Source organism: Gadus chalcogrammus, chromosome 8, assembly GCF_026213295.1.
Source record: "Gadus chalcogrammus isolate NIFS_2021 chromosome 8, NIFS_Gcha_1.0, whole genome shotgun sequence".
Classification (NCBI taxonomy): Eukaryota; Metazoa; Chordata; class Actinopteri; order Gadiformes; family Gadidae; genus Gadus; species Gadus chalcogrammus.
Genome location: NC_079419.1, coordinates 15833540 through 15846039, shown reverse-complemented (window position 1 = coordinate 15846039; position 12500 = coordinate 15833540). Strand labels below are relative to the sequence as shown.

General features: G+C 46.2%; 1 protein-coding gene across 1 annotated transcript in view; it reads right to left on the bottom strand.

Annotated features, from left to right (window-relative positions):
- fgf12a (fibroblast growth factor 12a) overlaps positions 1 to 10672 on the bottom strand; it is a 19181-nt gene extending 8509 nt beyond the window's left edge. Inside the window, exons 1-2 of the mRNA XM_056596268.1 lie at positions 10561 to 10672; positions 5573 to 5676 (exon numbers count right to left, since the gene is read on the bottom strand). Coding sequence (XP_056452243.1) covers positions 5573 to 5676; positions 10561 to 10612 — 156 coding nt within the window. The 5' untranslated portion in view covers positions 10613 to 10672. The remainder of the gene's footprint in view (positions 1 to 5572; positions 5677 to 10560) is intronic.
- Positions 10673 to 12500: the final 1828 nt, after the last annotated feature.

Here is a 12500-nt window from a genome sequence, read left to right as displayed (position 1 = left end):
AGAGAGAGAGAGAGAGAAAGAGAGATAGAGAGAGAGAGAGAGAGAGAGAGAGAGAGAGAGAGAGATAGACTGTTTGGGAAGGAACCTTCGCTGGTTCCTTGCCAACGTGTTTGACGTCATCCATCATCCGTCATCCATTTTGCAAACAAAAGCCCAGCATTGAACCGGCGGACGAACCTGAAACGAGGCTACAAGGAGGTGGTGTGGAGGTGGGCCGCGGATCGTTAGTGCCGCTAATGATTAAAGAACGGCTTCCTGCTGAGTCAGGCTAGAAGAACACGGCTGGTGGAGGCCCTGGAGGCCGGGGCCCGCTGACTTCAAATGACACAATGATACACAGCCTGGTGGTGTGTGTGTGTGTGAGAGTGTATGTTGTGTGTGTGTGTGTGTGTGTGTGTGTGTGTGTGTCTGCGTTTGTGCATGTGTCTGCGTGTGTGTTTGTGCGCATATGTGTGCGTGTGCATGTCTGTGTGTGTGTGTGGGTGTTTGTGTGTGTGTGTGTGTGTGTTTTTTGTGTGTGCTAGTGCATGTCTGTGTGTGAGTGCGTGCGTGCGTGCGTGCATGTTGGACGAGTACATTGAAATGGAAGGTGGTGTATGGTTTCAGGCTTATGAAGCTAAACAAATAAAAACAACACCCCCCCCAGAAAAGCAACAGAGCAAACAGTGGGAATCCCTATCAGTTGGTGTACTCTCTGCATGGCTTCCTGGTAGAGCTCCATCACAGCCTGTTGTCAATATTGGGTCCAATCTTCTAGTGTTTGGAAACGTCCCCCCCAGACACCCGCACACTGTAGGAGCCTTCATTAGGATTCTGGAGGAGGTCTAGACCCCGGCTCAGACAGCTCCTGTCTGAACTACAAAACTCATCTTTCCCCTCTCTCTCTCTCTCTCTCTCTCTCTCTCTCTCTCTCTCTCTCTCTCTCTCTCTCTCTCTCTCTCTCTCTCGCTCTCTCTCTCTCTCTCTCTCTCTTTCAAGCCCACTCCCGCTTTCTCATTCTGTCGTTTTCTCTCTGTTGATCCCTTGGTTCCCTTTCTATTTTGCAAACACAGGTACAGACGCACACACACACATGCATAGACACACAACCACACACACACACACACATACAGAAAGCACGAACCCACACACACAGTTGGCGCACCCAAAAAGCATTTTAAATCCATCCTCTAGTAATTTACACCCTTCCCGCCTGTCCTCTTTCTTGCGCTCCTCCCCTCTCCACACCTCCTATCGCTGGCTCTGAGGGCTCCTACTGCACCACTCGTTACACTCTAGCAGTGACATCAGAAAGATGCAGCAAAATGAGTGCATGATTGAAAGGGAGAAACAGGGGCCATGGGGTTCTAGGGACAATGTAAAACCACGGGTTTGCATCTTGTGGGTGTGTGTGTTTGGCGAAGTATATGTGTGTGTGTGTGTGTGTGTGTGTGTGTATGTATGTGTGTGTGAGTGTGTGTGTGTGTGTGTGTGTGTGTTTGTGTGTGTGTGTGTGTGTGAGTGTGTGTGTGTGTGTGTGTGACGCGGTGTGTTTTTGTGTATGTACACTAAAACTTGCTTCTGAAGGTGTGTGTGTGACTCTAAGGACACGTTGCCAAGTAACATGCCGTTGTAAGCAGCTGTGTGAGTGTGTGTGTGTGTGTTTTTGTGTGTGTGTGTGTTGGTTTGTGTGTTGGTTTGTGTGTATTTATGCGTGTGACACAGTGTGTGTTTTTGTGTATGCATGTGTGTGTATGCGTGTGTGCCCATGTGTATTTGTGAAAATCTTGTGTAACATGCCCTGTCGATTTTTTCCATTCAAGTGTTTTGTGCCCCAAAGTGGAGAAAGAGAACAAGAAAGAAAGAGAAAGTGACCGACCTAGAGAGAGAGAGAGAGAGAGAGAGACACAGAGAGAAAGAAAGAGAGAGACAGCGAAAGACACAGAGAGACACAACAGTGGTTACTGCTGTGCTGTAAACTAGGTCACGGTTAGACGAGTGTTATAAATAATGGAGAAGAAGACTTCAGTAGAAGCTGAGCCCCCCCACGCATTCCCTCTCCAAACCCATCGCTGCTCCATTATCATCCCGCTGGTTCGTGACTGGAGAGACACAAACCACTCTGCAACACCGGCACGGAAAACCTTCAAAACGTTTTACTCTGTGTTTGGGATTTAAGTGAGGAACTCAATCTGCAGCGAAGGGGCAACATTTACTCAACTTGATTTGTAGTCCTTTCTCCTGCTTTATCGTTAGATAATGTACAAAGTCCACTATTTTGTAACTGTCGAAGCGTACATCAAAGTGAAATTTAATCCCCGAAGGAAACAAAATCATATCTCCAGATTTATGTTTTCACTCAAAAAAGGTTATGTTTAATAATGCATTCAGGATAAAGCACCCTGCCTGCATGAGTTACAAACAAACACGAGAGAGCTTGTTCCTAGAGTCTATAAGCTCTGTGAGGTGGAAGGGAAGGATATCCCTCAGTAATGACCTCTCATGGGACACAGACAGCGAGAGAGAGAGAGATGGAGATGTGAGAGCACCAGACCGGCTGCAGAACAAGCGGTGAGATCATGACATTGTTAGAAGAGGTATTACAGGACAACTGCCACATCGAGAACCACCACATGGTCAAACCTTCACACGGACATTATGCAAAAAGGACTTGCTAAAAAAAGAACAGAACTGTATGTGGACAACCTCCCCAAGGCCAACCTCAACATAAAGCTGCAAATATAAGTACCGTATAAGCAAGATCAGTAGAGGAGATAAAACCATTATGATGACGTAGGGCAAAAATAAAGTATGTTTTCCCTCTTTACCGTCAACTATAGGCTAAGGATAAACTAAATATCAAAGGAACCTGTTTAATGTCTCTACAAGGTCGGTAAGCCAACACCCCACCCCCCTCCCATCCCTGCAAACCCGTCCCACCGCCCACACGTGGCGTGCCAGAAAGGGCTTGCTAATTTCCCATGGTGCACCTCTGAGAACCCCAAGCTGAGCGCACCCTGCCTGGTTTTAATTAAAGTGGCCCGTTACTGTGGAAACGTCACAGTAACGAAATGTGTATTTGACAGTCCCTCATCCATCTTACTGTCTCACTCATGCTGACTGTTTGTAATCAATGTTTCCCGGTCCTGCCTGTCGATACGATGATCCGGAACAGGGGTTCTCCCCTGGTGGGTGGAGAACTCTGAGTGGGTCGCAGAGCATTAATCCAGACATTCATCTCTAGAAGGAAACCCACAAATGAACTAATGTGTCAAGGTTCGTTCATGCAACAATGGCTCTATCTTTCATTTAGTTAAGCCCCAAGTGTTACAGCTTTTGGTATATGCATAAAGGTATTGTTGTTAACTTCACTAATTATCAATAGATATTTTATTTATTTCTGCTTATTTATTTTACTATTTATATTTTCAAGAGATCTTCTCTAATCTAAGGCCTGTATGGAAATGACGCGGACGAGGAAGATGATGAGGATGTTGATGATGATGATGATGATGATGATGATGATGATGATGATGATGATGATGATGATGATGATGATGATGATGATGATGATAATGACGGTAATTACAATAATGGGGTAAATAGTCAGTCAGGCCACAAACAAGATAATCCGACCAGTTAAACATAACCATAGCAGTGGTGTTTGTCACTGACCGGGAGCAGTGCCCAGCTATAAACCAATTGACCAATCCAACATGGCACAACTCATTTTGGTTTTATTGACTGAGTCAGACCTATAAATAAAATTAAAAACATTCCTATACATTATGCCGTGTGCTTAAGTGTGTCAGGATGCTATGCAACACAACACAAGACAGACCTAGCACTTCCTACACCCACAAATGTGATTCAGCTTGGTCGATTAAAATAATTATACTTTAATGAGAGAGAACTGGGTGGTGGAGAGTTATTCTCTCCCTGTACAGAACGGTATAGAAATATAAAGTAGATTCACTTTGCCTTTGGTGAAGTACGACTCTGTTGACTTGGAAAGCTCATCAGCGCTGCACTCATTCCAGTTTATTTCCAATATCATGTTGTGCTTTCGGTGGGGGGATCTGGCTCTTCTGAGAGATTGTTTCAACACGGTTAATTAAATCTTAGCTCGCCTTTCAAGCATGAACGTCTCCCGATTCGCAAGCAAATAATTTGCTCTGACATGTTTGACGACGGTCGTGTCGCAGTCTTACACCGAGACCAGCTTTGATCACTCGCAGCACTATGAATAATTCTAATTTCTATTTTAAGAGAGACAGCTCGTTTGACAATAAGTGTTATGGGTTTTGGTTGATTTGTAGCTTCATTGAAGCCCGCCCCAATAGCTGGCTTGGGATCATTATGTCACTAGTGCAGCTCCCTGCTGTCAAATCCTTATGCGAAATGTGGATTTTTTTCAGTCCTGTATTACTTGTGTAAAAGCGTGACTTGTCTGTAACTGGATTAGGGATCCTGAGGCTTGAGGTTGCATAACCTCCCCACTGAGTCTGTTTCTATGATCCCTGTTTCATCACCGTCATCATATCTCTCTCTTCCTCTCTTTCTCTCCGTCTCCCACTATCTCTCTCTCTCTCTCTCTCTCTCTCTCTCTCCCCCTCTCTCTCTCTCTCTCTCTCTCTCTCTCTCTCTCTCTCTCTCTCTCTCTCTCTCTCTCTCTCTCTCCCCCTCTTTCTGCTGAATACCTCTCCCCCTCTTGCATTGCATCACATTAATGTAAACCAGTTCCAGGTTCTGCAGCTGCAGGCCTTTTTATGTGCTTGTCATTATGGCGGGCAGCATTATATATCCTATCTCAGGAGCCCACGTGCTCCCTCCACCCGGCCCCTAGCCGCCCGGCTCTGCCTTCTGGAGGCCATTATCCTAAGAGACACCAAACGGATGAGGATTGGCAAATGGACCATCATTTACCCATACGTATTTGCAGATTCAACAAAGCATGGCTAAAAAAGAACTGTGAAATTATCTTAAAGGAACAAATGACGTTCCTTCAAACTTCCGGCGTTTCCTGTTTTACTCTGAAGTATCTGTCATGTTTGAGGAAATGAGATACAGAGTAAAGGGGAGAGTTAACATTATATAATATAGACTGATTGAATGTAATATAATTGAATCAGGAGTTGTATCTGCTTATAATGTGGACAAAAAAAGTCCCCTGTAGCTCTTTTGTGCTGAACGTGGACATGAGGATTTGTTTCAATAGCATGAGCGCTTAGCTTTGGTGTCAAATCCAAACAAGTTAACGCTGGGGAGAGAACAATGGGGTGGGCGATTATTGCTGCGTTCAGAACTGCAGACCATCATCATCATCCTCCTCATCATCCTCATCATCGTCACAAACACAGCACAGCTTGTGTTCAGTGACAAGAGGGTGTTCGTAATATTGCAGTGGTTGTTAGTTATCAGAAGGGAACATTAAGAGAGAACGGAAATATATATAATTTTAAATGTATATTAACATTTTCACCCTGAGACCCACCTATACTGATAGTCTTATTAACACATAGACGCACACATGTCATGCAAATACACACACACATTGACACGCAAACACACACACTTTATGAAGCCAACTCACCGATCTGTAGAGCATGCCTTCCCCGTTCATGCCGATGTAGAACCCACTCTTCAGCCCCTGAATGGCCACGACTCTCAGACCCACAGGGATGAGGTTAAACAGGGCTGCAGTTGGCGAGAGACAGTGATAGAGCATGAGGGAAGGAGAGAGAGAGAGAGAGAGACCGTGATGGATAATGAAAGAGGGAGAGAGAAAGAGAGACAGTGATAGAGCATGAGGAAAGGAGAGAGATAGAGACCGTGATGGAGAATGAGAGAGGGAGAGAGAGAGAGATAGACAGTGATAGAGCATGAGGGAGGGAGAGAGATAGAGAGTGGGATGGAGAATGAGAGAGGGAGAGAGAGAGAGACAGTGATACAGAATGAGGGTGGGAGAGAGAGAGACGGTGATGGAGAATGAGGCAGGGGGAGAAAGACAGTGATAGAGAATGAGAGAGGGAGAGGCAGAGAGGGAGACAGCGATAGAGCATGAGGGAGGAAGAGAGAGACCGTGATGGAGAATGAGAGAAGGAGATCAGGAGAAGGTGAGACAGTGATTAAAAATTAGAGAGGGAGGGAGAGACAGTGATGGATAATGAGGGAGGAAGAGAGAGAAAGAGAGACAGGGATTAAGAATGAGAGAGGGAAAGAGAGACAGTGATTGAGAATGAGATACAGAGAGAGGCAGTGATGGTTAATGAGAGAGAGAGAGTGCGAGAGAGAGAGAGAGAGAGAGAGAGAGAGATGAAGAGATTAATAGTGATGGAGAAGGAAAGCGGGATAGAGAGAGTGGAGAAGAGTGAGACCCCCGGGTCAGTCAGGAGAACTTGCGGTCAAAACCATATACCAGACAGAGAGGAAGTGCACATAGCAACAGAGAGTTACAAGAAGCAGATAAGACATTCATTTCAACTACAGTTTTTGCAAAACCACCATCAGTCTGATAGGTGTGTCTCGGGTGTCAGTGAATCGATAGAATGCGGGAGTCAGCGGTTGGGTGACTGCGCCGTCACGAGGTAACACCCCGTTCTCTTCGTTACGGGGTGACAAGGCGGGCCGACAGAACTGATTGTGCTGCCGCTGTGGGAACACCGGCCCCTTCGGTGGTGGGTGAGGACGGAGCGCGGGGGACAGGGGCTTCAGATCTCAGTCTCTCACAGACATCGGTGAGGGGGTGAGAAAGCAAGGGGGTCAGATACAGGGTTCAAAGGGCCAATTCGATTCTTAAGCAATGAATATCGACGTGGCGCTTTGGCATGTTGAGGGCTGTAAATCTGGCCCCTGGTGAGCGGAGTGGAGTGGAGCTCTGATTGCGTTGCTTCTACCGCAGATCTTCTTATGTTCCATTGAGGCAGGGGACAGTGAGTTCAATGGTGCTCTATTAATACCTTTTATTTGGTTCTTTTGTTCTTTTTCTTCCCAGCCCATCCGACCCCCTGCCCTTATTGTTGTCTTTTATGTACATGAGGACGTTACCGCCATCTCTCATTCTGTTATCAATTAATGAGAGTCTGTTCTGTCATCGATCAGTCTGTGCTCGTCCAGCTAAGACTCTCTTGCTCTCTCTCTGCCTCTCGCCCGGTGGATTTCTCCGTCTCTTCAGCGAGTCCACAAGGCAATTTGTACTGCGGCAGCTGGAAAAATAAATCGGTGTCGACCTTATGACAACAACAACAACAACAACAGCAGCAGCAGCAACAACATCACCGCCAGAGAGAAAAATCATCTTTATTGATGAAGTCCGCTGAGCTCACCAGTCAAGCGGACAACAAAGAACAGCGTGGCGTAATGGCCACTCTGGGTGAGTCGCAGTCAAACAGAAATATAATGCACTGCACGACTCTGTGCAGGGGGAGATTGCAGCCCTTCACAGTTCCCAGTCAATGCACTGAAGACAGGGGACCCGAGCCGTCAGCTAGGTCACCCCGCAAACGTCCGGACCTTTCAATCGTGCGGCTCCAGCCGTTCATCAACTTGAGGAGGAGGAGCCGTGAGCAGAACAGGAGAAAAGTCGTCGTTAAGCTGATGAATATTCAGAGGGAAGAGGACGAGTCCTTCATAATAATTCAAGTCTATTGCCCAGAACTTGCCTCCACAGCCCCCTTACGTGGACGGAGCTAAGAGATTCTATTTTGTCAGACGAATGGTGTTAAACCGCATCAAATCCCCCCTCAACACCAATTACTTCAAAGGAGCGCTAATCGGCTTGGAGGAATTCTTGAAGGTAAAGCAGGGCTGCTTGATGTGGGATATATGTGGCCTGATTAGCCGTTTTATCCCTTGCAGGAGGCTTTAGCCTGGAAAGAAAAACGGTGGCATTCTGCAAATGCCAAAGGCACCTCTCAGCCAGGTCGCAGAGATGGCTCCAAGTGTGGGATGTGTTCACCATGTGTTTGTGTCACAATTGTCTCTCCTTCTCCTTCAGGGTAAAGGACAAGGTTCCTGCAATCGGGGATTCTAGTTATTAAGTAAATGGTGGGAATGAAGTGAGTGAGTGGACCTTATTTCTCGCCATCAAACATTGAGTCATAAATGGAACGTGAACTTCCCCTGGCCGGGCAGTCTTCCGGTATGTACCATGGATTTATTTTCTTCCAACGGCTTCAATATTGTGCAGGTGATTACTGCAGGGGATCAACCGACGGACCAGAATTAAATTATGGGCTGCTGACTCAAAATTGTACACGGATGTTAATTAATATAATGGTGTTCCATCAAGTCTGCCTTTGATTAACTGCCAATCCTGCCTGGTACCCATGTAGAGCATTAAATCTACCACTGTGTATGTGTTACAGCTGAGCTGTTCCAAGGGACATTCTGTTCCATTGCATTGTTAAAAAACGTGTACCCGTACCATTTAATCAGCATTATATCTATACAAAGATTATGCATCTATTTATAACGCTTGGAGCATTACAACTGCATGGTTCAAAGTGTATTTTTATTGTCTTTTCATGTAATGCTTGCTTGGCACAGGTTGTCTGGTGAACGTAGCGTGTGGAATCAGTGTAAACAGAGGAACTAAATAACCTAAGGTTTAAAGCGAGGAAAGGTCACACCTAGTATGCAGACTGTGCAGCGGCCCCCGGCCCGGCCCCCCAGTTACCACGCCTCGGAGCTCAACGATCCTGTCCGTCAGTCACGTGTGTGCGCTGCGGGTCACGGGTTACATGCTTTTCAGGACGGGACGGTGGGGGGACAGGGAGGGGCGGGGTTCATCTATTATTCTGATCACCGCACAGCACAGCGATCAATAGGCGAGGGGGCCGGGCTTGAATACTAAGCCTCCGCCGTCTCAGTCCAGGGTCTTTCTCCTCGTTCTTCAACGGTTCTTCTTCCCCGGTCAACGTCTCCAACGGCTCTCGGCTCACTCCGTCGGCTCGTTCCATTTTCTAACTTTGGCTCTTTTCTCTGTTCTGTGTTCTTTTTTACATCCTCCCACTGGATCTCTTGTTATCTAGCTCTCTAGGTACCCTTCCCCCCCCCTCTCCTCTCCCTTTCAGGATGGGGCATCAGATACAGAGAATAATTCATTGGGTAAGAGGAGATGGGGATATTTTTAGTGACTTTAGGCTGAATTATTCACTGTGTTTCTTGGGCCTGTGGCGAGTGCTTAGCAAGAGGGATTGCCTGGAGTTAAGGAAACCCAAAGTTACAAGGAAAGTACTTCCTCGCGACCACAAAAGGAAGAATCACCAAAATGCTTTCCGTACACCTTGTCTCGTTAATAAGATGTTGGCTCAATAATCTAAAGTCTGATATCAAACTAGCAAATCTTGATGCACGGAACTTTTCACAGCAAGCGTGTCGCCGGAGACAGGTTGTGTTAGTGGGTAATTGGCCACGAACAATAAACACTGGGCCAGCAGCACGCTGTGCGTTAAGGTGTGTGTGTTTGCCGACAGGAAGAAACACACTTTTTAAAAAGCGTTCATGAGACCCTCCGCTCGTGTGAAGTCCGGTAGAATATCTCCGTGACCAAAGAGGACACAAGGCCCCACTCAGTGTTGGGTGTACCGCCCAGCCTCTGAGCCCTCTCCCCCCCCAGGAGCTCTGCTATAACATCTGCTGGAACCCAGATAAACCAGGAAGACCATCTCACACACCTCACACTTTATATCGGGGACTATTAGTTCCTTTTCGTTTTCACACTCCGTGTGTCAATGGTACCGACTCCAAGTTCTTCCAGATTTCTTTCACCTTCATGATCCTTCTTAGTTTCACTCACATTTACGTCTCCCAAGATGCTATGTCAACAATGTCACCCTCCCAGCATGTGCTAATCCACCTCCTGTGGCCTGCCAAAGTCCTTCTTCTGCCCCCTCGACGGCGCAATGCTTCTTTCAAGACGGACAGAAGGTCGAGATGTCCCTTCCTTTTTTTCCCTAGGTTTCATTCAGCTTGGCGTGTCTCCAAGGTGGAAGAAGCAGGAGGTGGGGAGGCTTGGTCATTACTCCCTGGGGGCTCTGTAGTCCTCTAGTCTAGCCCACATCTGTTTCTAGAACGTAGTCACTCTGTAGGGTCAGCGAGTCGGAGACACAACATATTCTGCACTCTGCACATCTTTTAACGCCTCATAACATTGAGCTTGATGGCTTTTTTGTTAATTGATCGTTTTTTTATTGATTGTTAATTTCTTGCTAACAAGTGTGGTAAACCTATAAAACATGCATGGTTGAACACAGAGAGGCGTTATAGTAATAATTCTAATTATTATTATAAAAACAATAATAATCATCATCATCACCCTCATCATCCTCATCCTTATCATCATAATAATTATAAAATATAGAATCCTGAATATTTATGAATAAAGATTACATTGAAAATGGATTGTGTAGCACTTTCCAGAATGGTCTTTAACCATTCTCATTATCGACTTGAAAATGGTACCTTGTAAACCCGCAGCATGTAAAATGGGGTCATGTGTTATATAACCAAGTGAGTCATTGCTGTTCAATATTGCATGCTGGGAGTTGTATTTTTCATAACGTGCTCCAGCCTACTCACTGCTGTCGCTGTTCTCGTCTTTGCTGCCGTCGATGGTTCCATCTGGCTGCATCTGCAGGTAGAACCCCTGCTGGCTGAACAGCCGTGTCACGATGCCTTTCAGCTGTGGCTCTGAAACACCACACACACAAACACGCAGACACATACACACACACACACACACGCAGACACACACACGCAGACACACACACACACACATATACACACACACACACACACACATACACACACACACACACACACACACACACACACACACACACACACACACACACACAATCACACGCACGCACGCACGCACGCACGCACGCACGCACGCACGCACGCACGCACGCACGCACACACACACACACACACACACACACACACACACACACACACACACACACACACACACACACACACACACACACACACACACACACACACACACACACACACACCGGCCATTGGCCAAGCCCCAGCCCCACCCAAACAAAGACCATATCAGAAATATATTCTTATAGTATGAGAGAAAAAAAATCATTTTTATATTGGCCTTAAAATATTCGCATACATCTGTCTTCATGTATTCCACCTTTATGCCTTACCTGGTCTCACACGCACACACAACTGTTTCAAAGAAACCAATCATAAGAAAATAAATTGTCACACACCGTCAGAGGGATAAGCATTTTATTTCAAAACAAAGAAACAGGAAACAAGTCCTGCCGGGTATACAAATATTAACCGGCAGTGTGCCATGAATCACCTCTGCCCATATCATGTTGCCAGCAGTGATGTTGTGAATGCTTTGTTGATAGTCAGGAAAATATTGAGACACTATTTTTTTTTCCTCACAGGCCCAAAAAATGCTCTGTCGGATATGGACTCTTGACTCTTGATAAGTGCTCTGTGTCAAATCTAAATCAATTGGATTTCTGTTGCTTTGCCAGCTCTACAGTTCTATTAATAAGTGCTACATTTGTTGGACAGATTTGTCTGCTTTCACCTACAACAAATTATTCTCAATCCAATTAATCTATAGCTCTTTGGGCCGACAAAACCGTGAGCCGGTACATTTATAACCTGATGCTACGTTTCCAGTGGGTGCTTCACCAAAGTCAGCGTTTGACCATGAGCAGACCGAACCAAAGTGTGCATCATTATTTCTCTGGTAACCCTGAGCTGACCTCCAACATGGAGGCCTGGCGTCAGGCCAGAGGGCCGGGAGATGAACTTAACACCTCAGGAACCGCTGATGGAAACCACCACTTAGTTCTTGGCAACCGGAGCCGGCAAGCCCAAGGCCTTCCACCAGAAAGGTTTGATGTGCGAAAAGAAATATGGAAACTATTTGTGAAAAAGGTTTAGGTTATTTGGAGCAGAGAATAGTAATCTCCTGGGCCATCGCTGTGGCTTTTTTCATTTTATCTTTCTAAGATGTGCTTTTAAAAGTGTGAACAGTGATCGAGGTCGGCCCGATTGATTTGTTGACTTTGCACTTAAATGCTTATAATGGGGATGATTGGATTTTGTGAGTTGAACAGGGATGTTTTTTTACAGAATCTTTCGCCAATATTTGGCATTTCTTAAATAACAATTGCATCAGGTACATGTTCCAGGGTGAAATACAGCTCCTAAGAGTGATGGATGGATAGCTTTCTCACACCTCTTGTCTTTGGAGCATATGGCTATCAGGCTGCAATTCACCTGCTGCTGCTGAGCCATCAATTCCTATAGGACAGGCCCCTGTATCATGCATCAATGGCAAGGATATGTGTGTGTGTGTGTGTGTGTGTGTCTGTGTGTGTGTGTGTGTGTGTGTGTGTGTGTGTGTGTGTGTGTGTGTGTGTGTGTGTGTGTGTGTGTGTGTGTGTGTGTGTGTGTGTGTGTGTGGGTGTGTGTGTGTGTGTGTGTGTGTGCGTGCGTGCGTGCGTGCGTGCGTGCGTGCGTGCGTG